The 23955-nt window shown below is 39.2% G+C and overlaps 1 protein-coding gene across 1 annotated transcript in view; it reads right to left on the bottom strand.

Annotated features, from left to right (window-relative positions):
- Positions 1-313: 313 nt before the first annotated feature.
- Positions 314-23955, bottom strand: part of CNIH4 (cornichon family AMPA receptor auxiliary protein 4) — a 47278-nt gene continuing 23636 nt past the window's right edge. The window contains exons 4-5 of the mRNA XM_033936128.1: positions 11039-11179; positions 314-526 (exon numbers count right to left, since the gene is read on the bottom strand). Coding sequence (XP_033792019.1) covers positions 499-526; positions 11039-11179 — 169 coding nt within the window. The 3' untranslated portion in view covers positions 314-498. The remainder of the gene's footprint in view (positions 527-11038; positions 11180-23955) is intronic.

Here is a 23955-nt window from a genome sequence, read left to right as displayed (position 1 = left end):
TTTTAGGGCTACATTTACATTAAAATTGTGATTAATCACGTTTTGTTTTTGTTCTTACTGCAACTTCTTATCACTGGACAATGGAGGATTAAGTTACTTGATCAGAGTTACAAGGAGCTGGGTGTGTGGGTGGGGGAGAATAAACAACGTGATTACAAATGTCAGTGAAATGCAGCCCTAATTTTTTTTTTTTTTATTTAGGATGTTTCAAGAGCAATACATCCAACATAATGCAGCTCTAATTTTTAGTGAAGGAATAAGGTATCTTGTGACTGTATTCTATAATAAATGAGACTGAGAGAAGACAAAGAAGAAACATTCATATCTTTTTAAATATTTTATATGTTAAAAATACAGCCAAAATCATTTTTATTTAAAAAGGAAAAAAATATATACTGCATAATGTCACTGTTCTAGCAATGATCTAAAGGTCTCTCTTGTCCGAGCATCTTTGTACCACTGACTCAGTACTTGGCAAACTCATGTCCTTGCAAGTTCTCAGTCATTTATTAATGCCAGGATCATACTGTGGAAAGAGAGAAAAGAGATACATGACAACATTCCAGAGTACCAATTAGGCAGACCTTTGACAATTGCTTGAAAAATATGCATTTCATTTCACATCTTATGCAGTTCAGCTAGAAAGCATCATAATCTGCTGCTAAAATGGATTTCACCAAGGGAACCCTGCTTCATCAATTTGTTACATTTCTTTGAAGGGGTGAACATACATTTAGATAGGTAAGCTAGTTGGCATTGCGTATCTGGATTTTCAGGAGGTTATTTGGCATAGTACCTAATGAACAACTCCTAAGAAAATTAGGAGGCAGCCTTGTTGATTAATAATTGGTTAAAAGATAAAACAACAAAAAAACAAAACAAGAGAGCAGTATTAAATAATCAACATTCTCAATGGAGAAAAGTACATAGTGGGGTTCCTCAGAAGTCTGTGCTGTGCTCTTACCACTGCTTTTTAGTATATTTATAAATAATCTGGAAACAGGAATAATGAGTAAGGTGATCATATTTGCTGACAACAAAGTTTTCAGTTGTTAAATTATAAGAGGATTGTGAAAAATTGCAAGAAGACCTTATGAGACTGGGAGAGTCGGCATCCAAATGGCAGATGACATTTAATGTGAGCAAAGGCAAAGTAATGCATCTAGGGAAGTGCAGCCTCAATTATAGCTACATGATATAAGGTTCCACATTAGGAGTCACCAACCAGGAAAAGGATCATTGATGATACATTGTAATCTTCTGCTCAGTGTGCTGCAGTGGCTAAGAAATCAAATAGACTATTAGGAAAGGAACAGAGAACAAGACTGAGGATATTATGCCTTTGCATTGCTACATGGTATGACCACACCTCAAATATTATTTGAAATTCTGGTCACCACATCTCAAAAGAGATATAGCAAAATTAGAAAAGGGCAACAAAAATGATAAAGCGAATGAGATGACTTTTCGATGAGAAAAAGCTAAAGATGTTAGGGATCTTCAGCTTAGAGATTGTGAGAGAGGTCTATAAACTAAGTGGAATGGAGTAGAGTGGGATGATTAGAGGTGATTGCTTGTTTACTCTTTCCAAAAATTCACGGACTAAGGGGCACAAAATGAAGCTACTAAGTAGTAAATTTTAAAACAAAATCGTGTAATTAAACTTTGGAACTTGTTGCCAGAGCTTGTGGTAAAAGCAGTTAGCTTAGCCAAGTTTAAAAAATATTTGGACAAGTTCCTAAAAGAAGTCCATAAACCATTGGTGTAGAGTAGAGGCAGACAATTTTGGTTTCATTTTAAGAACTGAAACCGGCCCAAAATTCAAGTTCGTTCATGCCTCAATTTCAGCCAAAAATTCATGTGCATTGCCGGCTGAAACCAAAACCTCCCTGTGACCACTGCCAGAGTGCATTCTCTTGGGCCAGTCACTGTTGCCCCACTCTCTGGAGAGGATGGTGTCAGCCCTGCATTTTCTGTTGTCCTAACTAATGTCAGCAAAGGCCTATGAGAGATTATATCAATCATATCTGATCTTGGTGATGTCACTGTAGATAGTCCTAAATTACATCTAAAATAGTGCTTAAAAGTAACAAAGGACCTTGGCACAGGCCTGAGGTTCAACAGATGTGCTAAGATATACTAAGGTCTGATGCTTAGGGAAGATAATGGCCCCAGCTGCATGTTCTATAGTTAGTGTCCATCAGAAACCATTGTCAGAGTGATACTGGAAATTAACAGTAACTCCAGTCTATGAGAGGCACTTTCTGTCTTTCTTTTCCAGTCTCTCAAGCCCCACACACCTTATTTACCATTGTTTCAAACAGTTTACAGAAAGATATGGGTACTTAACAACAATAGATTCTATTTTTAGTACAAATCTCAAACTTATAAATGTAAGAGGTTAAAAGCCTTAATCTCTCTTGTTTACCCCCTCCCCTTTTCTCTCTCTGGAGCCTTGACCACTCCCCTTCTCTCTGGGTTTTTCCCGCTGCGCTCTCCCTCTCTCTTTTTCTCCTCCTTTGCTAAATGTTACACATCCCAGGGTACTAAAGGAACTCAAACATGAAATTGCTGACTTGCTGTTAGTGATCTGTAACCTGTCGCTAAAATCATCTGTAGTACCTAAAGATTGGAGAGTGGCCAATGTTATGCCGATTTTTCAAAAGTGTTCCAGGAGAGATCTGGGAAATTACATACCAGTAAGCCTGACTTCAGTACTGAGCAAAATGGTAGAAACAATTATAAAAAATAAATTGTGGAACACGTAGACAAACATGATTTAATGAGACTGAGTCAGCATGGGATCAGCTGAGGGAGATCTTGCCTCACCAATTTGCTTGACTTCTTTAAAAGGTGTGAATACACATGTGGATAAAGGTGAGCCAGTTGATATAGTGTATCTAGATTTTAAGAAAGCTTTTGACAAAGTTCCTCATGAGAGGCTCCTGAGAAAATTATTTTTTTTTTAATTTTTTATTTATAAATTTTCCATTCTTACAATATTTAAATCATACAATATATATTAATTATTACATATCCATAATATTATCATTATTAATTCATATTATTTAAAATATAATATGATAAAGATTATACAATAACATATAAAATATAATTCCCACTCCCTTTTTATATAATATATTTCCATTAATTAATCAAATCCCACCCCATTCGTATATAATTTTTATCATTGTGCTAAGAAACTAATCATTAGAATATTTTGTCAATGGTTGCCAAATTTTCTTGAAGTTAAGAAGATTTCCCTGTTGTAACGCTAATATTTTTTCCATTTTATAAATATGACAAACAGAATTCCACCAAAATGTATAATTCAATTTGGTATAGTCTTTCCAATTTTGAGTAATTTGTTGCATGGCGACTCCTGTTAGTATTAGTAATAGCTTATTATTATTTGCTGAAATCGGACTCTTAGTTCTCATTGCAGTACCAAATAATATGGTGTCATATGAGAGTCCTACGTGATTCTCTAATAACTTATTAATTTGGGGCCAAATTGAATTCCAAAATGCATTTACATAGGGACAGAAAAAGATTAAATGATCTAACGTTCCTATTTCCAATTTACAATGCCAGCATCTATTAGATCTAGTACTATCTATTTTTTGCAGGCGCGTTGGGGTCCAGAATACTCTATGTAATAAGAATAACCATGTTTGATTCATAGATGCTGACCTTGTAGATCTTAATCTCCAGGACCAAAATCGTGGCCATTGAGATTCAGAAATTGTCTGACCAATCTCAATACTCCAAATATCCCTAAGACCTGTTTTCTTTTTTTTATTTAAAAATCCGTATATCAATTTGTACCATTTTGCGGCTTGGTGACCCAAAAAATCCGTCTGGAAACATAGAACCTGTAGACTATATTGATTATTTAGATTTTTCCATTCAGGGAACCCTACCTGAATGGCCTGCTTCAATTGCATCCATTTAAAATAATGTGTTTTATTTAATCCAAATTTATTTTGCAATTGTGAAAAACTAAGCAGTGATCCTTCTGATATGACATCATTTAATGTTCTTATTCCTGCATTTATCCATTGCTTCCAGACGATTTTAAATCCGCCAATTCTGATCCTGGAGTTTATCCATATTGATTGATTTAGAGATTTAGCAATAGGTTCTGGTGATAGATTACTAATATATCTCAATGTTTTCCAAGTGTCAAATAAAATTCTGTGATCTTTGTATCTTTTAGGCATTGTTATAGTTATTAACTGTTCTGGATATAAAGGGAATAGGAGCCGCCATTCTAAATATAGCCAATCAGGTACATTTTCTAAAAGGTCTGGGAGGATCCAATACATACCCTGTCTTAAGATATAGGCTTGATGATACCTATAAAAATTTGGAAAATTTACCCCCCCTTCCACAATTGGTCTTTGTAATGATACTAAAGCGATTCTTGGTCTTTTCCCACACCAAACAAATTTTGTAAGAACATTGTTAAGTTTTTTATAAAACGACCCCTGAAAAAATATTGGAATCATACTCATTTGGTAACAAACCACAGGCAATATCATCATTTTAATTGTTTGAATTCTTCCCCACCAAGAAAGATGTAATGGATTCCATTGCTCACACATTTCTGTTATTTTTTTCAATAAAAGTTTTTCATTCTCTTTGACTGTGTCTTCAATTGTATTTTTAATCATAATTCCTAAGTATTTTATACCATCTTCTTTCCAAATAAATGAATATGTTTCAAATAATCCTTTGGTACAATGAACATTTATTGGGAGAATTTCAGATTTGTTCCAATTAATTTTATATCCAGAAAAAGTACCATATTTTTCTATTAAATTAAGTATACATGGAATAGTAGTTTCCGGTTCTCTTAAATATAATAATATATCATCTGAATATGCAGATAATTTAAATTCAAAACTGGTAAATGATATTCCCTTTATCTCCTTAGTTTTGTTTATTGCAATTAATAAAGGTTCTAGGACAATATCAAAAAGTAAAGGAGACAGAGGGCATCCTTGTCTAACTCCCCTATGCAAGTTAAATCTATTTGATAAATTATTGTTAATATATAATCTTGCTCCAGGAGAGCTATACAATGTCTGAATCATTTTAATAAAACCGGATCCTATGCCAAACCATTGTAAAGCTTGGTATATAAAATTCCATTCCACTCTGTCAAAGGCTTTTTCTGCATCTAAAGATATTAAAAAAACTGGATCATTTATATTTTTTGCTAAATTTAATGAGTGGAATGCTAATCTAGTATTATTTGATGAATGTCTTTTAGCAATAAATCCTGTTTGATGTACATCAATAATGAAAGGGAGAGCTTTTGCCAATCTTAATGCTAATACTTTAGCCATTAGTTTGTTATCCACATTCAATAATGAAATAGGCCTGTAATTTGAAACCAGAGTAGGATCTTTGTTTGGTTTTGGTAAGACTATAATTATTGATTCTGCCATAGTACCAGAAATATTTTCATTCTTTATTTGATATTGATACAAATTTAACAGATGTGGTAATATGATATTTTGGAAAAATTTATAAAATTCAACAGTATACCCATCTCCACCTGGAGCGGATCCAACTCTAAGAGACCTCAATGCTGTTTCTATTTCTTTTAAAGATATAGGTTCTTCTAAACTTCCTTTTATATGATCTGGAATATTTGGTCCAATATATGAATTTAAAAAATTTAACCCGTCTTGTTCTTTATTTTTATAAGAATTGGAAGTATATAATTCTTTGTAAAAATCAAGAAATTGTGTTATAATATCTTTTGTGTTGGTATGTGTGTTACCTTGTGTATCTTTAATTGCAATAATCTTAGATTTTCTTTTTTTTGCTTTTAGAAAGTTTGCTAATAATTTTCCTGCTTTATTTGAATTTCCATAAAATTGTACTTGTTTGTTGAAAATGTCTTTCCTCACAATTTGAGAAGAAATCTCATTATATTTAACTTTTAATTTTAATAATTCTTGTAATGTATTATTTTCCCATTTCTCAATTAATTTATTTTCTAATAATTTAATTTGCTTTCCCATCTCAAGAAATTGTTTTTTTTTTTGTTTGTTAATAAATGTTGAATATGAAATAATATTTCCTCTCATAGTTGCTTTAAAAGCATCCCATAAGATCTCAGCATTAATATCATCTGATTCATTAAATTGAAAGAATTCTTGCATTTTTATTTTAAAATCTTCAAGAAATTTTGAATCCGCTAATAAATCATTATTAAATCTCCAAATTAAATCAAAATTTTCAACATCATAATTTTGAAGATTAATCCACACACCAGCATGATCTGAAATTATAATGGGATCAATTACTGCTTTTAAGATACGCTGCGCTATATTATTAGAAACAAATATATAATCAATTCGTGAAAAAGATTTATGGACCTGAGAACAAAAAGAAAATTCCTGATCATTAAAATGAAGAATTCGCCATATATCTACTAAATCACAAGATATTATCAAATTATCTAAGCCTAATGATTTCATAACTTTACTTGGTTTTTTATCCAAAATCGGATCCATTACAGCATTGAAATCCCCTGCTACTATTAAATTAGATGTAGCCAGTGGTAAGAGCAATTGTTGAATTTGTTTAAAAAACTCCATTTGATTCGTATTAGGAGCATATAAATTGAATAAATTCAGGGTTGTATTTCCCAGAACCATCTCGATATGTACCCATCTACCTAAGGGATCATAATTAATTAATTTAAAATCTGCATTACATTTTTTGTTTATTAGAACAGCCACTCCAGCTTTTTTCTTTAAAGCCGGTGCAAATAAACATTTAGAAATCCATCCTCCAGATAATTTTTTTGATTCAATTTCCGAAAGATGGGTCTCTTGAATAAAATAAATGTCCGCATTTTGATTTTTAAGGAACGATAATAATTTCTTCTTCTTAATAGGATGATTTAAACCATTGACATTCAGCGAATACATTTTTATATCCATCTAATTAATAGTTATGTTTATCCAATATTCTATGATAGTTTACAAGATTATTTCCTAGCACATTCATTAAAAATTCATATCCTATCCCACCCATTATTTTCCCTCCCCTCCCTCCCATTATCATATTCTGATTTGGAACACGCATTGGTCATGCAAAACCTACATCTCCATCTCCAGGCAACTAATAATTCATTATATTATTTAAAAAACATATTTCTAAATTCAATACATTCTTTATACTTCCACTCTTATATAATTGAAAATTATATCCATTTAATCTATAATATTTTATAAATTTACTGAGAATTATATATATTTGATTCATAAAATTAAATTCAAATTCAATATCATGCATACATGTAATATTATATTCTTAATAAATAAACATATTACAATATATCTCTATTTCTCTATATATATCTATAGATCTTCATATAAATTGAATATATTCATTTTTATAAAAATATATGAATATTTATATTAATAATAATGCAATTCAATCATTTTCATAGATCATCTTCATAAAAAATTAATTTGAATAATTAGTTAAATAAAATATACATTTTATGTCAATAAATAAGTTTTATAATAAATTCATATTTTATTAATTATCTACCATTCAATTACTTATTTTCTTATTTTTCATAATAAGTTAATATGACTGAATAATTGAATCAAATAAAAATTTTTTTTTTTTTTAGATATATATTTTATTAATTAATTCTGTCAATAATCAAATTATTTTCTTGTATATATTTCATAAAATTATAATTTTCTTATACAGAATTAAATTATTGTTTTTATAATAAATTAATATATTTCATTTTTAAATCTTATTCTCGATATATCAATAATAAATTTTTCCTATCAATATTTTAATGATAATTTCATTGTAAATCATTTCAATATTCCTTATTCATAATAAGTTAATATGCTATATGATTGAATAAATTTTCTATTTTGATTAAAACAAGTAATTTATATAAAATTTTTTTTTTTTTATATATATTTTATTTTATTTTTTTTTTAATTTTATTAATGATTGTGGATGCTAATGTTTTATTAATAATTAATTTAATAAAATAATATTATAATATTGCATCCACTATATCAATAAATATAAATTATATTTCCAGTTAGTAACATTTCTTATATCTTTTTTTTTTTTTAATAATCTTCTTTATTTTCCCTTTTTTCCATCTTCTTTCTTCTTTCTTCAGCTGAATTGTTTCTTATGTAAACATAGGTTCTTTTTGTGTCAGAAATTCTTTCAGTTTTGCCGGGTCTTGAAAATATATGGATTTATTTCCACTGGATACTCTCATAGTAGATGGATAATATAGTCCATATATGTATCCTTTTTCTTTCAGCTGCTGTCTGTATGTAAGGAATTGTTTTCTTATGTTTGCTGTATATTTAGCAAAATCCGGAACTAAAATCAGTTTTGATCCTTTATAGTTCAAGTTTTTATTTGCTTTTGCCAATTTTAATATTTCTTGAGCTTGTTGATACCTTAAAACCTTGAATATCAAAGGTCTTGGAGCAGCCTGATTTACTGGCTTTCTTGTGGGGATTCTGTGGGCTCTTTCAATTTCTAACGGCCATTTTGAATTGAGCTGAAGCAGTTTAGGTAACAGATTTTCCAAGAATTGTACCGGGTCTCCTCCTTCAATATTTTCAGCCAGCCCCAAAATTCTTATGTTCTTTCTTTTTCCTCGGTTTTCCATGTCCACCATTTGATTTTTTAAAGCTGCTATTTCTTTTTTATCTTTGTCATATTCCTGTGTGAAAGATTCAAACCTCTCCACTTTTTCTTCCAGCACTGTCATTCTCAGTCTCTCAGTTTGGATTTCTTGTTTCATGTTAAGAAGCTCTTCTTTTACTTCAGATATTTTATTGGAGTTTTCAGTCAGCATCAGTTTTATTTTAAACAGTTCAGTCATTATGTCAGCCTTTTCAGTGAGTTCTTCAGTCTCCATCGGGAACGGCACACTCGATGGTGACAGGGGAGTTACTTTTGTTCTTTTTGCTGATATTCCCGATGTTGAAGGTTTTTCAGCTTTCCCCTGCTTTATATTCGCCATCTCCGACGTTGTTTTATGTATTTTTTTTTGCGATTTGAAAAAGTAGAAGTTTTATTTTTGTTCCGTTTGTTGCCTGGATACGGGAGCGCTGCAGTTAGGCTGCCATATCGTGCGCGCTCCAAGCCACGCCCCCCTCCTGAGAAAATTAAAGAGTCATGGGATAGGAGGCAAAGTTCAGTTGTGGATTAGGAATTGGTTATCAGATAGAAAACACAGGGTAGGGTACATGACAAACTGCTCCCTGCGCTCAAAAACTAAGATATGGCTCTGCATCCCCTCGGAAGATCTCTCTTACTGGAAACAGCACACAAGCACTCCTATACCCACTTCTTCCCCAGGATAAGGAACTCACTGCCCATGCAGATCAGGTCTACGGTTAGCCTTCAGGAAGGCAGTAAAAACCCTCTTCTTCCAATGACTCAACCATGAACCTGACACTTAAATGTAAAGTAAAGACCTATATGTGAACTGTCTTTATGCAAGTTATCATTCATGTATGTTGTCTTATTGTGTTGTCTGTTTTACTCTGCCCCATGTGTTGTAGATTATTGCAATTATGTATGCCCATTGGGTTCTAGATGGGTAGTCCTCTGTTTTTCAAAAAGTTCTCAAGAGAGAGAAAGAAAGAAAGAACGAACGAACGAATGAACTGAATGAAAGTACGAACGAACGAAACAAAAAGAATTCTAGTAGGCTTGGCATACTCTAAGAAGGGAGAGGTCAAAAGTGGCTATTGGTGAAGGCAGTAGTCCTTGTGTGAATGAGTGACAATTGATAAGAAGCATTGATTCTGCCAGAACCATGCAAGGCTCTAATGAAGCGGTTTGAGAAAGTAGAGTTGCTGGTTGAAGGAACAAGTGAAAAGATGATGTGGAGAAGCTGTGGTGCCTCAAAAGTATTTTAGAAATCTGTATGTGGACTTGAAATGGACAGGTTGAGATGGAAGGTGAGAAGGTGTGTTATGAGATGATTGCTGCTGAGAGACAGGAACAAGACAGTTGTGTACATACTTATACCATTAAAACTCATTTACATGTGCAGCTTAATACACATGAAACAAAAAATGTATGTAAGTCTCTTTAAAGGTTTATGCTTCCAGCTCTACCTAGCCCCACTATGGCCCTCTTCACCAAGGTATTCGGGTTGCACAAGACAAATCTCCCAACCTCAAACATATTAAAGACACCCCTCCCCATGAAATTCAGCTGGCAGCAGTCAGCACTGTTTTAAATGCTGATTATTGCTAGCTAGATTAACCCCTGATATTCGAGAATTGGCACTGAATACTGGGAGCTAACATTTTGTTTGCTGGCTGCCTGGAGCTTATGCGGGTCCTGCTAATATTCAGTTGGAGGCCAAATAAGACAATTAGTCAGTCAGGGCCCACATATTGGGCTGGGACCCACATAAAAAAAGTGCACCTTCCCTCTATCTCCCCTCCTGTAGTTTGTAAGGCTCCCCTGGACCCCCAATGTGCCATGAAAGCTCCCATCACAACCCCTCCCTACGAGTTAGCATCCACCCCCCACGTCTTGGCAATGATAAGACACCCCCCCCCCCCAGGGCCTACCTGACCTCCTTGGTGGTTCAGCAGGGCATCAGGGGAAGGAGCGAAACCCCCTTGCTCCAACTCCTAAAAGCAGCTTCTTCAAAGTGGCTGCTGTGACCTCTTGCAGCATGGCAGCCATTTTGAAGCTGTTGGTGCTAGGGGCAGGACTGTAAGGGGTTTTTTGCTCTTGCCCTCAACACCCTGCTGGTCCCACCGGGGAGGTCAAACAGGTCTCAAAGGTGGGAGGCGGAGGGGAGCTCAGAAGGATAGGGACACTTTTTTGTGTGGGTTGCAGCCGATACCTTTTTTGGGGGGTCTGTCAGAGATGATATTCAGCAGTAGGCAATTTAAGCAGGCAAGAGCATTTCCTGCCTGCTTAAATTGCTTTGAATTTTGGGCCCAAAGAGTTTCAGGATATAGCTTAGGTGTTTGGCACTGACCTGTAAAGATAGATAAAGAAGCAGAGCAGGTGAAACCCCAGCTTGATCATGGCCTCTTTCATGTGGGCCTTCAGTTGCCCTCGATTGTGAATCTCTGTAGGGTCAAACACACCCAAGTTGCCACTTGGCACCATAATGAACCTAAAAAGATATAAAACACACCGATTACTGGTTTCAATCTTTGGTCTACTCTGAACTAAAAGGAGGTACCACCACCACAGATGGGAGAGTGGAAATCAAAGAGAATTAAAAATAGTTTTCTTAAAAAGCAAAGCGAACATAGAACCATTTAGCATAAGTAATTATAGGCAAAAATTAAAATGTTAAAATATCACATCAAAAGGATTGTTCCTTAATTATTCCACTCAATATCCAACAGTACAAGATGCAATGGCATACTAACAGTATTTGAACACAATAGTAAATGTTTTCTAATTTAACTATTAGCCCCCCCTTTTCTCTCAATAATCCCGAGCTACCTATATACAATACATTCAAAATAGCCAATTCCCCAGATTGTCATGGTAGTGATCAAATCTTTTGGAAGCTAGGTTTTCAGCTCTTGATCTGTGAGAGAAGAATCTCTGTCACAAATATGTCTGAGGTTTTGTTCAACCACTACAGTCTAAGGGGTCATTCTGGGGGGGGGGAGCTGTCTTTCCATAGCTTAACCAATGCCCTCCAGGATGCCACTGGATGAGCTGTGCACTGATGGAGGAGGTGGATAAGAAAGGACAACAATACGTTCTGTTTATATTTTCAAGTAGTTTAGAATAGAGAAGATAAATAATCAATCTATTTTTCTTAAGCAACAGGAATGGTAGTCTTGAATTAAACCCTCATTTGCCACAAGGATTGTAGAGAGCCCACTGTTTTGTTTTCATATTCCACCTCCCATCACTCTAGGATATCTCCACCACCTCACTTTCTACAAGCGAGGAGTAGGAAGCCTGTCTGTTCTGCTAGAGTATAAAATATTTGGGGGGGTTTATTATCCTGGATGTCAATCTATTCAGCAGGGAAGCTCACTGCAAGGGATGTCCACTGCAAGGGCAATGGCAGGCAGAGTGCTTTGATAGTGAGAACGCACTCAGGTTGAGTGATCCTGGTAGCTCCAGATTAGCCAAGGTGATTGTGGTATGCAAACTTAGTACATCTGCAGAAGGATGAGACTCTCAGGCTTCCCTGCCATCCAAATCTCTCACGTCTGGATGAGCTGCCAACGAGCCCCTCAGAGAAGGAGGACCCATACTCAAGACATGCAATCTGCACCGAGAGAGAAGCTACCAGTGGGGTACCGCAGGGCTCTGTGCTTGGACTCGTGCTCTTCAACAACTTTATAAACAATCTGGACATAGGTACGACGAGTGAGGTGATTAAATTTGCGGATACGAAGCTATTCAGAGTAGTGAAGACACACGGGGATTGCGAAGATCTGCAACATGACATAATCAGGCTCAAGGAATGGGCATCGACAAGGCAGATGAGGTTCAACGTGGATAAATGTAAAGTGATGCATGTCGGTATCAAAAATCTCATGCACGAATACAGGATGTCTGGGGCGGTACTTGGAGAGACCTCCCAGGAAAGGGACTTGGGCGTTTTGATCGACAAGTCGATGAAGCCGTCCACATAATGTGCGACGGCAGCGAAAAGGGCAAACAGAATGCTAGGAATGATAAAGAAGGGGATCACAAATAAATCAGAGAAGGTTATCATGCCGCTGTACCGGGCCATGGTGCATCCTCACCTGGAGTACTGCATACAGCACTGGTCGCTGTACATGAAGGACACGGTACTACTCGAAATGGTCTAGAGAAGAGCCACTAAGATGGTCAAGGGGTTGGAGGAGCTGCAGTACAGCGAGAGATTAGAGAAACTGGGCCTCTTCTCCCTTGAACAGAGGAGATTGAGAGGGGACATGAGCAAAACATTCAAGGTACTGAAGGGGATAGACTTAGCAGATAAAGACATATTGTTCACCCTCTCCAAGGTAGGGAGAACGAGAGGACACTCTCTAAAGTTGAAAGGGGATAGATTCCATACAAACATAAGGAAGTTCTTCTTCACCCAGAGAGTGGTAGAAAACTGGAATGCTCTTCCGGAGTCAGTCATAGAGGAAAACACTCTCCAAGGATTCAAGACAAAGTTAGACAAGTTCCTGGTGAACAAGGACTTACGCTGGTAGGGCTAGTCTCAGTTAGGGCGCTGGTCTTTGACTAGAGGGCCCGAATGAGCAGACTGCTGGACATGATGGACCACTGGTCTGACCCAGCAGCGGCAATTTTTATGTTCTTATGTTCCTTCTTCAGGCCATCCTGCAGGAACTCGAGGACCTGAGGGACCGACAGAACAGACAGATCCACCTGTCGCAGGCCTCACTAGGTCTGATAACATCTCCAAGCCTTCACATAAGCAGCCACTGTGGATTTCATTTTGCTGTGTAGTAACGTGGCAATCAAGAGCCAAGCTGTAAGACCAAAGTGGACCGGATCCTGCATCGCAATCCCTGCATGAGTAAGCGAGAATGACAAGGTAGCCAGAGTCCCCGATCCTGCTGGAGCCAAATCAAATTTGCATAACGCAGCTGCCAATCGGGTGTGACCAGGATCATCAGAACTCTGTGGGCCACTATCTGTCTCAACTATATATCTGCCCTATCGTGGGCCACGGAGGGAAGATATATAGGAGACCTTCCCATGGCCAGGGCTCAACCAGAATGCCCAGGCCTTCACTGTGAGACTCGCAACAGCGACTGAATAACCAATCTGCTTTCATGAGATTGAACGTGGAATGCCCCCACTGATCTACTATGAAATTGAACACTCTCCAAGACAAAGACCACTCTCCGGGATCCAGAGACTGACAAAATCCGTTTGAACGTTGTCCACTCCAGCCATATGCGCTGCTGACAGCGCTACAAGGTGTCTCTCCACCTACCAGAAGAGAAGCTGAGCCTCCACGCTCAGGGAGGGACTACTCGTGCCCCCCTGCCGATTGACATAAGCCACCGCCATGGCATTGTCTGAGAAGACACGGATGGCTCAATGACTTGAGACAACTCTCGAAGTGGAGACAAGCCAGCCGAATTGCCCGAAGCTCCAAGTGATTCATGGACCACTTGTACTCCGAGGGAGCCCACTGACCCTGAATAGGGATGATGACACACTGCTCCCCAGCCTTTGAGATTTGATGCCTTAAACAGAATCACCCAATCCTAAATACGGAGTGGAAGGCCCCTGGATAGCAAGAGGGATCACAACCACCATGCAAGACTGTTCTATGCTACAGTTATCCAGGGCAAGGGGGCATGTAACGGGTCCCACTGGGGGCTCCAGCACTAAAGCAGAGCATCCTGCAGCTGATGCAGACGGCTCTGGCCCAAGGAATCGGTTTACATTCTGAATTATATTAAATAATAACGAGAACTTTGTACAAGTAAGAGAAAAAAAAAAAGCAGACAATCTTGAGTTCAGATTGTATTCAAATGCATACTGCATCTAAATACAACTCATCTAAGGGGCACCGAGGGACCAATTTGCAGACCGGATTTGCAGTCAAGGGAGGTCTGCTGTCTCCCTGGAGCCAGGATCCAGGATGTTACCACCTGTCTAGACAAACTTCTAAAGCCTAATGACCATTTCCCCATGTTTCTCATCCTTATAGGTACGAACGACACTGCCAGGAGCACCTCAGACAGCATTCCCAAAGACTTCAGAGCCCTGGGTAAGAAGCTGAAGCAGATAGGAGCACAGGTGGTCTTCTCATCGATTCTCCCAGTAAGAGGCAAAGGCAGAGCCAGGGAAGAGCGTATCCGAATGACCAACGAGTGGCTTCGCGAATGGTGCACAGAGATGAACTTTGGATTCCTAGACCATGGAGAGGTACTCCAAGGACTACAGGTACCTGGCGGATTCCACCTGACCAAGAGAGGTAAAAACGTTTTCGGACATCGACTAGCCCGCCTACTTCGTAGGGCTTTAAACTAGGTAAGTTGGGGGAAGGTACATACTCATATTCCAGAGAAGTAAGGAACCACCCTGAGGAGGCGAGTCACACCCACACTTCTGAGTCTAAGGTAAGTACCCATACTACACACAATAATTTAGGAGCCACACTAACTCGAAAGGAAATCTCTTCACAGGTATGGAGGGCTATGTATGTCAATGCACACAGCTTGGGCAACAAAATTCTGGAATTGGAGACTGAGATAATGAACGCCGACCTAGACGTGATAGCGATATCCGAGACCTGGTTCATGGACTTGCATGGGTGGGATATACCAGGCTACAACCTACTTCGTCGTGACAGAGAGGGCAAGCTAGGAGGAGGGGTAGCACTATATACTAAGGAAAACATCAAAACTACCAGAATCACAGATGTTAAATACACCGGGAAATCCCTCTGGGTGAACCTGGCCAGAGGGAATGAAAAATGCCTATACCTTGGTGTGGTATATAGACCTCCAAGGCAACAGGAAGACAAAGATATAGTACTGATCGAAGATATAGAGAACATCACTTTGCGTGGAGACATTACTGATAGGGGACTTCAACATGCCCGATGCAGATTGGAACACACTCTCCGCAACTTCATGTGGCAGCAGAAGAATATTAACCTCCATAAAGGGTGCACGACTCAAACAAATGGTATTAGAGCCCACCATGGACCAAGCAATCTTGGACCTGGTACTCACCAACGGAGACAGCGTCTCGGAGGTTTCAGTAGGAGATACCATAACATGGTATGGCTCAACCTCAAGAAAGGCTTCTCTAGATCAAACACAGCGACGAGGGTCCTCAACTTTAGAGGCACAGACTTCGACCACATGGGAGATTTGTCCATCGGGAGCTGTATAACCAAGCAGAAACTGACAATGTGGAGACTATGTGGTCAACTCTGAAATCCACCCTGCATGAAGCTACAAACCGCTACATAAAAACAGTTAGCAAGCGCCGGAGAAACAAAAAACCCCAGTGGTTCAGCACCAAAATTTCAAACCTCATTAAAGAGAAAAAAAGAAGCATTTATTGCCTACAAACATTTCGGAAAGCAGGCAAAAGAAGACTATCTGGTCAGATCTAGAGCAGTCAAAAAGGCAGTCAGAGAGGCCAAACTCCGAACAGAAGATCTAGCACGGAACATTAAGAAAGGGGACAAATCCTTCTTCAGGATATTAGTGACAGGAAAAGAAACAAAGATGGGATAGAACGCCTTAGGAAATCGGACGGAAACTATGCAGAATCGGATTCTACCAAGGCAGAACTACTAAACGAATAATTCTGCTCAGTCTTCACCTGTGAAGCACCGGGAGCCGGTCCACAGTTACGGACAAGAGACAACCAGAAAGACCCATTTCTAGATTTCGAGTTTATGCCCAGCAGCGTCTACTGCGAACTTTCAAGACTCCAAGTAAACAATGCCATGGGACCAGACAACCTACACCCCAGGGTCCTCAGATAGTTGAGCGAAGTCCTGGCGGAACCATTAGCCGTACTCTTCAATCTTTCCCTACGTACCGGAAGAGTCCCCTTGGACTGGAAAACAGCTAACGTTATTCCACTTCACAAAAAAGGCTGCAAGACAGAGACAGCAAATTACAGACCGGTAAGTCTCATATCCATAGTGAGCAAGCTTATGGAAACACTGATCAAGCAGAAACTCGACACAATCCTGGATGAAGAAAACCTACGTAATCCCCACCAACACGGATTTACCAAGGGCAGGTCCTGCCAATCTAATCTGATTGGCTTCTTTGACTGGGTAACTAGACAACTGGATGCTGGGGAGTCTCTGGATGTAATATATTTGGACTTCAGCAAAGCTTTTGATAGCGTCCCACACCGCAGGTTATTGAACAAGCTGAAATCGCTGGAATTAGGGGACACACTAACTGCATGGGTTAGGGATTGGCTAAGCGGTAGACTTCAAAAGGTAGTGGTAAACGGTACCCCCTCCAAAACGTCAGACGTGACCAGTGGAGTGCCACAGGGCTTGGTCTTGGGCCCGATTCTATTCAACTTATTCATAGGTGATATGACCCAAGGGCTTAGAGGAAAAGTATCTTTGTTTGCCGACGACGCCAAACTATGCAACATAGTAGGCAAAAGTTTTTTGTCTGACAGTATGACGCAGGACCTACTACTACTGGAACAGTGGTCCTCGACTTGGCAGCTCAGCTTCAATGCTAAAAAGTGTAAAGTAATGCACCTGGGTAAGAGAAATCCATGCAGAACTTACACACTAAATGGTGTGACCTTGGCTAGGACCACGGCGGAACGGGATTTAGGGGTGATCATTAGTGATGACATGAAAGCTGCCAATCAAGTGGAGAAGGCTTCCTCCAAGGCAAGGCAAATGATGGGTTGTATCCATAGGGGTTTTGTCAGCAGGAGACCTGAAGTCATAATGCCGCTGTACAGATCCATGGTGAGACCTCATTTGGAGTATTGTGTTCAGTTCTGGAGACCACACTACCGGAAAGATGTGCTGCGAATTGAGTCGGTTCAGCGAATGGCCACCAGGATGGTCTCGGGGCTCAGGGATCTCATGTAAATAAATTGCAGCTGTACTCACTTGAGGAATGAAGAGAGAGGGGGGACATGAATGAGACGTTCAAGTATGTTACGGGCCGTATCGAGGTGGAAAATGATATCTTCTGTCCTATAGGTCCCTCGACCACCAGAGGACATCCGCTGAAAATCAGGGGAGGGAAGTTTCATGGTGACTCCAGAAAATACTTCTTCACAGAAAGGGTGGTTGATCATTGGAACAGTCTACCTCTGCAGGTGATTAAGGTCAGCAGCGTGTCAGATTTTAAGAGAAAATGGGATATTCACGTGGGATCTCTAAGGGAGTAAAGTCAGGGGGGTTGGTCATTAGAGTGGGCAGACTTGATGGGCTATGGCCCTTTTCTGCCGTCATATTCTATGTTTCTATGTTTCTATCTTAAGCTCCAACAAAAAGGCAAATAATGAAAATCCTCTTTATCCTACCACTGACAGCTCCTCTTCCCATTCTCTTCCTGAGATCATGCCTTCCACCCCAGCCCCTCTCTTCAGCAAAGATGCATCAAGTGTAAGAGGGCAGACAGATGCCCTTTCATGGTCTTTTGGCACTTTGTTCTCAACTCCCATAGGTTTTCCATTCAGAAGAAGAAGGTGAGGCAACACAGATCACATTGAATACATAATACAAAATTACCATCTATCTGATCAGAGCACATTATTCAGTAAATAGCATGGTAAACATTAGCTCCTGCAAATGTGACAGGGAAAGTGTCTGCAAAATACTCCAGGAACTACTCTATTACCTTCTTGCCTGGAGGCCTCATAGGATTTTTCCTACTCATAGACATCCCTTATTGAAATCCATGTGACAGTGCTGGCAGTGATTGTGTCAACGTATGCAATTTGAGTGTGGTGCAGTGGTTAAAGCTACAGCCTCAGCACCCTGAGGTTGTGGGTTCAAACCTACACTGCTCCTTGTGACCTTTGGCAAGTCACTTAATCCTTCCATTGCCCTAGGTATATTAGATAGATTGTGAACCCACCAGGACAGACAGGGAAAAATGCTCAAGTGCCTGAATAAATTAATGTAAACCGTTCTGAGCTTCCCTGGGAGAATGATAAAGAAAATTGAATGAATGAATCTAACTACAATGCTGCTCTCATTGTGGGGCAATTTGAATCTTGATCCTGATGCCACTAAATTTTACTTGAAAAGATGGTTGGACAATGGCCTATCTTATGTACGGGATCTGGTGTCTGATCAAGGAAAGGGACTGGCTCCATTATCACCAGGTCTTTCACTATATTCAATCTTTGGATGCTAACACTCTGAATGAGGACATGGCCAACCTGGTGTGGGAAACCCTCTCTCTCTTCCCAAACTAAAGCCAGGTCAGTCTGAACAGTTTTCAGTACTCCTTGCTTTGGTGGAAGTTTAGAATCTGGATCTTCCTCCTCTGAACAGGTCACGGAAGAGGGCCTATGTCTTCTTATGATACATCTCAAGCATCTGACCCCATCTTCAAGAACAGCATTATAAATTCCTTCTCTATAAATATATCCCCTTATTGTGCTTATATTTCTGGTTTTGCTTCTTATGCTCAATGTCCTAAATGTCCTGCTGGTCTGCCCCATATGTTTTGGTCCTGTGAGAGGATACAAAACCTTTTGGTCCTTTGTTAGATTATATTTACAAACCATATTGCATAAATGGATCCCCTTGAGGACAGATGTCCTGCTTTTTTTCCAGGTTCATTCCCTGGGTCTGTCCAGATGGGGAGATATGTTGCTGCAAAAGGTTTCTTTAATCCTGGATCAACTAATTGTCTGTAAGGATGGACCTAGAGCCCCTGCTGGTAGAGATAAGCTGCCACAACTACCATCACCTTGGTGAAAGTGTAGGGTGCTGTCGTGAGACCAAAGGGCAGAGCTGCGAACTGAAAATGCTGTTGCAGAACATGGAAACCCAGAAACCTGCGATGCTCCGAGTAGATTGAAATATGGAGGCATGCCTCTGTGAGATCCAAGGACACCAGAAACTCTCCTGGAGAGACAGCAGCTATGATTGTGCGTACTGTTTCTATAGGGAAATGAGGAATCCGCCAGAAGCGGTTGACTGACTTGAGATCCAGAATGGGCCTCCAGTCTTCAGAGCCCTTTTTTGGCACAATGAAGTATAAGGAGTATCTGCCTAAACCTGATTCGTATTCTCGGATGGGTTCTATCACTCTGATGTCTAAGAGATGCTGCTGAATAGCACAGACCCTGAACTCCTTTTCTGGCCGACCTGCCAGAGAGTCCAAAAACAAATCCGGAGGCAGGCAAAAAGAAGTCTATCCTGTGTCCCTCCCGAATGATGTCCAGGATCCAAGGAAATGCGAGTCCACTCTTGATAAAACTGAGAAAGGCAGCCTCCGATGTGAGGAAGCTCCGTGTGACCTCTGACGTCATTGGGCTTTTCAGGAGCAGTAGTTGCTCAGAAAACTGAGGCTTGAGGACACCTAGAATTGGAACTGTTGCAACGAAGGCGGTAGCCCTGGGAATATCTCTGAGAAGATCCTGCGGTTCCCTGATGAAACCTGTGGGAGGAACAAAAATTACTACGATCCCCTCCTGAAGTCTTGCAAGACTTGTTCGTAGGGATAGACATGGCAACACTGGTCATGAGGTCATCCAGACCTTTACCGAAAAGCTGTCCCTTGAAAGGAAGTCTGCTTAAAGTGGCCTTGGAGGCAGCATCCCCAGCCCAATGGCGTGCAGACACTGCATAAGCAGATATCTTACTAAGAACTTGAATTAGATCATAAAGGGCGTCCGCCACATAATCCACACCATCCATCACCAGTGAAGGACAGGCATGCACCTCTATAGAGGATGCACTGTGCAGTCTCATATGACAGGCTGCCACTGCCACTGCTTTGGTACCTAAAGAGCAGATGTGGAAGTAAGGAAGAAGTAGGTAATTACAGGCCAGTATGTCTGACTTCTATGGTAAGCAAATTAATGGAAACACTTTTAAAACAGAGAATGGTCAAGTTTCTGGAATCCTGTGGATTACAGGACCGAAGGCAACATGGATTCACTAGAGGTAGGTCTTTTTTTATTTATTTATACATTTATAATTGAAATAAAAGGCAAGCAAAAATGCTTGTTTAAGTAAATCGAAAAGAAATAAAGTTATAAGGAATCACATTTAACAAGTTAGAAATCAATAATTTCTTCTTAGATCCCAACCTTGAAATCTACGGGGAAGTAGCCCCAAACCTTGGGGACTTATTACATAAATAAGAAAATCATTTATAAATAGCCATTAACGGGATTAACTCCTCTTATATCAAATTACAGACCACTTTAACCCTTGGTGATTTTCTTCTAAGTCCAGAAAAGCCCGCAAATGGTCCGGAACAAAGAAAGTGTACTTCAGGTCCGCATATTTAATGAGGCATTTACATGGGTACGCAAGTTGAAAGTTAGCTCCTAAATCCTTTATTTCTTGTCTCATATTCAAAAAAAGTTTTCTCCTCTCCTGGGTTACTTTGTTAACATCAGGGTAAATCCAAACTCATTGTCCCATGAAAGGAGTCTGAGCATTTCTAAAGTACATTTTCATTATTGCATTTAAGTCTTGTTGAAAAACAAACGAGGCAAGCAGAGTTGCCCTCTCCTCAATACGTGACGTGGATGCTTCCAATAATTCTGATATATTTCCTAGATCCATTTGAGCCTGAATCTGAGGCTCCGTATTTGTTTCAAGTAGTTCAACACCTCTTTTCTTTAGAGAAATAGGAATATAGTAAATTTTATTTAATGGAAGAAACATTTCAGGTGTGAAGTTTAAATTCTGTGCCAAATAATTTCTAAACATTTCAACCAGAGAAATATCTACTGTTTTTGGAAAATTTAAAATTCTTAAATTTAATCTCCTGTTGTAATTTTCAAGCTGTTCTATTTTCTTATGGATCATTAGTGTGTCTTTTATTAAAGTTTCATTGACTGATTTTAATGCAATAATGTCCTCATTAGTTTTTTTTAAACTTGAAATCTGTATCATTTTTAAGTTCATCAACTGTTTTCACTAAAGAGTCAATTTTGCCTATCAAGTTCGCTGTTTCTTTGGTAGATTTGCAAAATGTTCCTTCCATTTTCTTGAGCATTTTCCAAACGTCCACAAGGGAAACCTCCTCCGGTGGAGTTGTGTTTTTGCCCTCAACTCTTTGGTGTTTTCCTTTCACCGCGACTCCGTGTTCACCTGTGCTTCCCTCATGAAGGAATAATCCTGCAACCACTTCGGTATCAGGAATTCCTTCCAGCTCAGACATCTCCGTCGCAGGACTCAGAGGAAAGAAAGGTCGGGAGGTGAGAGAGAGACTTCCGGCTCTGGCATACCTTCCAAGTCCTGGGAAGGCAACGCCATGGCACCTCGCACTTCAACATCAAGAAGAGACCTGGCGGTGAAGTCTAGAAACATCTGGCGCATCGGCGTAGACGAATCTGAAGATAAGGGCCCCAATCGAATCGTGCCTTTGCGCTTGGTATGCGGCATTTTGTGAAGAAAAGTTCAGATCCCAAAAGCTCGACTTCAACCCGCTTAGCTCACCGCCGCAATCTTGGCCACTCCCCCCCTAGAGGTAGGTCTTGTCAGACAAATCTGATCAGTTTCTTTGACTGGGTTACTAGAGAATTGGATAGAGAATGTGCATTAGATGTGGTGTATTTAGATTTTAGCAAAGCCTTTGACAATGTTCCACACAGACATCTAATAAATAAACTGAGTGCCCTTGGGATGGGTCCCAAAGTGACGGGCTGGGTCAAGAATTGGTTGAGTGGAAGGTGACAGAGTAGTGATCAATGGAGATCGCTCTGAGGAAAGGGATGTTACCAGTGGTGTGCCTCAAGGTTCTGTTCTTGGACCTATTCTTTTTAACATTTTTATAAACGATATTGTTGAAGGGTTGTCAGGAAAGATTTGCCTCTTTGTGTATGACATCAAAATCTGCAATAGAATAGACACGCTGGATGGTGTGAATAACATGAAGAAAGATCTGGCGAAGCTTGAAGAATGGTCTGAAATTTGGCAGCTAAAATTTAATGCTAAGAAACTCAAGGTCATACATTTGGGCTACAAAAACCCGAGGGAACGGTACAGATTAGGGGATAAAGAAATGTGCATGACAGAAGAGTGGGACTTGGGTGTGGATTGTATGTGATGATTTTAAGGTAGCCAAACAGGTTGAATAGGTGATGGCAAAAGCTAGAAGGATGCTAGATTGCATAGGGAGAGGTATGGCCAGTAGGCAAAAGGAGGTATTGATGCCCTTTATAAGATCTCATTTAGAATAGTATGTACAATTTTGTAGGCCGCACCTTCACAAAGATATAAAAAGGATGGAGTCGGTCCAGAGGAAGGCTACTAAAATGGTATGTGGTCTTCATCATAAAGCGTATGGGGACAGACTTAAAGATCTCAATCTGTAAATTTGGAGGAAAGGCGGGAGAGGGGAGATATGATAGAAATGTTTAAATATCTATGTAATGTAAATGTGCATGAATCGAGTCTCTTTCATTTGAAAGGAAACTCTGCAATGAGAGGGCATAAGATAAAGTTAAGAGGTGATAGGCTCCGGAGTAATCTAAGGAAATACTTTTTTACAAAAAGGGTGGTAAGATGCATGGAACAGTCACCCAGAAGAGGTGGTGGAGACAGAGACTGTGTCTGAATTCAAAATGGCCTGGGATAGGCCTCAGAGAGAGATAATGGTTACTGCGGATGGGCAGACTCGATGGGCTATTTGGCCTTTATCTGACCATCATGTTTCTATGTTTAAAGACACCACTTCAAAAAGCTTTTTCAATATAATGTCCTGAGAATCCATCACTAGGGAGGGCTGTGCACTGGATAACCTGGCCATGGCAGAATCTACCTTAGACTGTTCAAAAACCTGCTGAAAATCAGGAAAGATTTATAAACTATAAAGAGTTTTACCTTATGCAAAATTGTCATTAACTATTTTTTCTGCGGCCCTCCAAATACCCTATTTTTTCTGCAGCCCTCGCATTTAAAGTTTAATATCTTTCCTTTCTCAAAACTGATACATTTCAATCACTATATTGAAAATAAAATCATTTTCCCTACCTTTGTTGGCTGGTGACTTTATTTTTCTGTGCTTTTAACTATGTTTCCAGGGCCTTCTTGTTCTTTGACTGTTTTTCTCTCCGTCTTCACTTTCTGCCTTACATTCATCTTTCACCATAAATCACATATAGAGTCTTACTTGACTTATTTATCTTGTTTAACTTATAGACCTCAGTGGTACCGCCTGTATGCCACTATACTTTTAGATCATAAAGTATTCAGGCACCCATAGTCGTCATCGGACTCAATAATACATACTTTAAATATTTTATTTT

The sequence above is a fragment of the Geotrypetes seraphini genome, chromosome 3 (assembly GCF_902459505.1).
Source record: "Geotrypetes seraphini chromosome 3, aGeoSer1.1, whole genome shotgun sequence".
Taxonomy (NCBI): domain Eukaryota; kingdom Metazoa; phylum Chordata; class Amphibia; order Gymnophiona; family Dermophiidae; genus Geotrypetes; species Geotrypetes seraphini.
The sequence above is the reverse complement of the archived record's forward strand: the minus strand, read 5'-3'. Positions and strand labels throughout refer to the sequence as shown.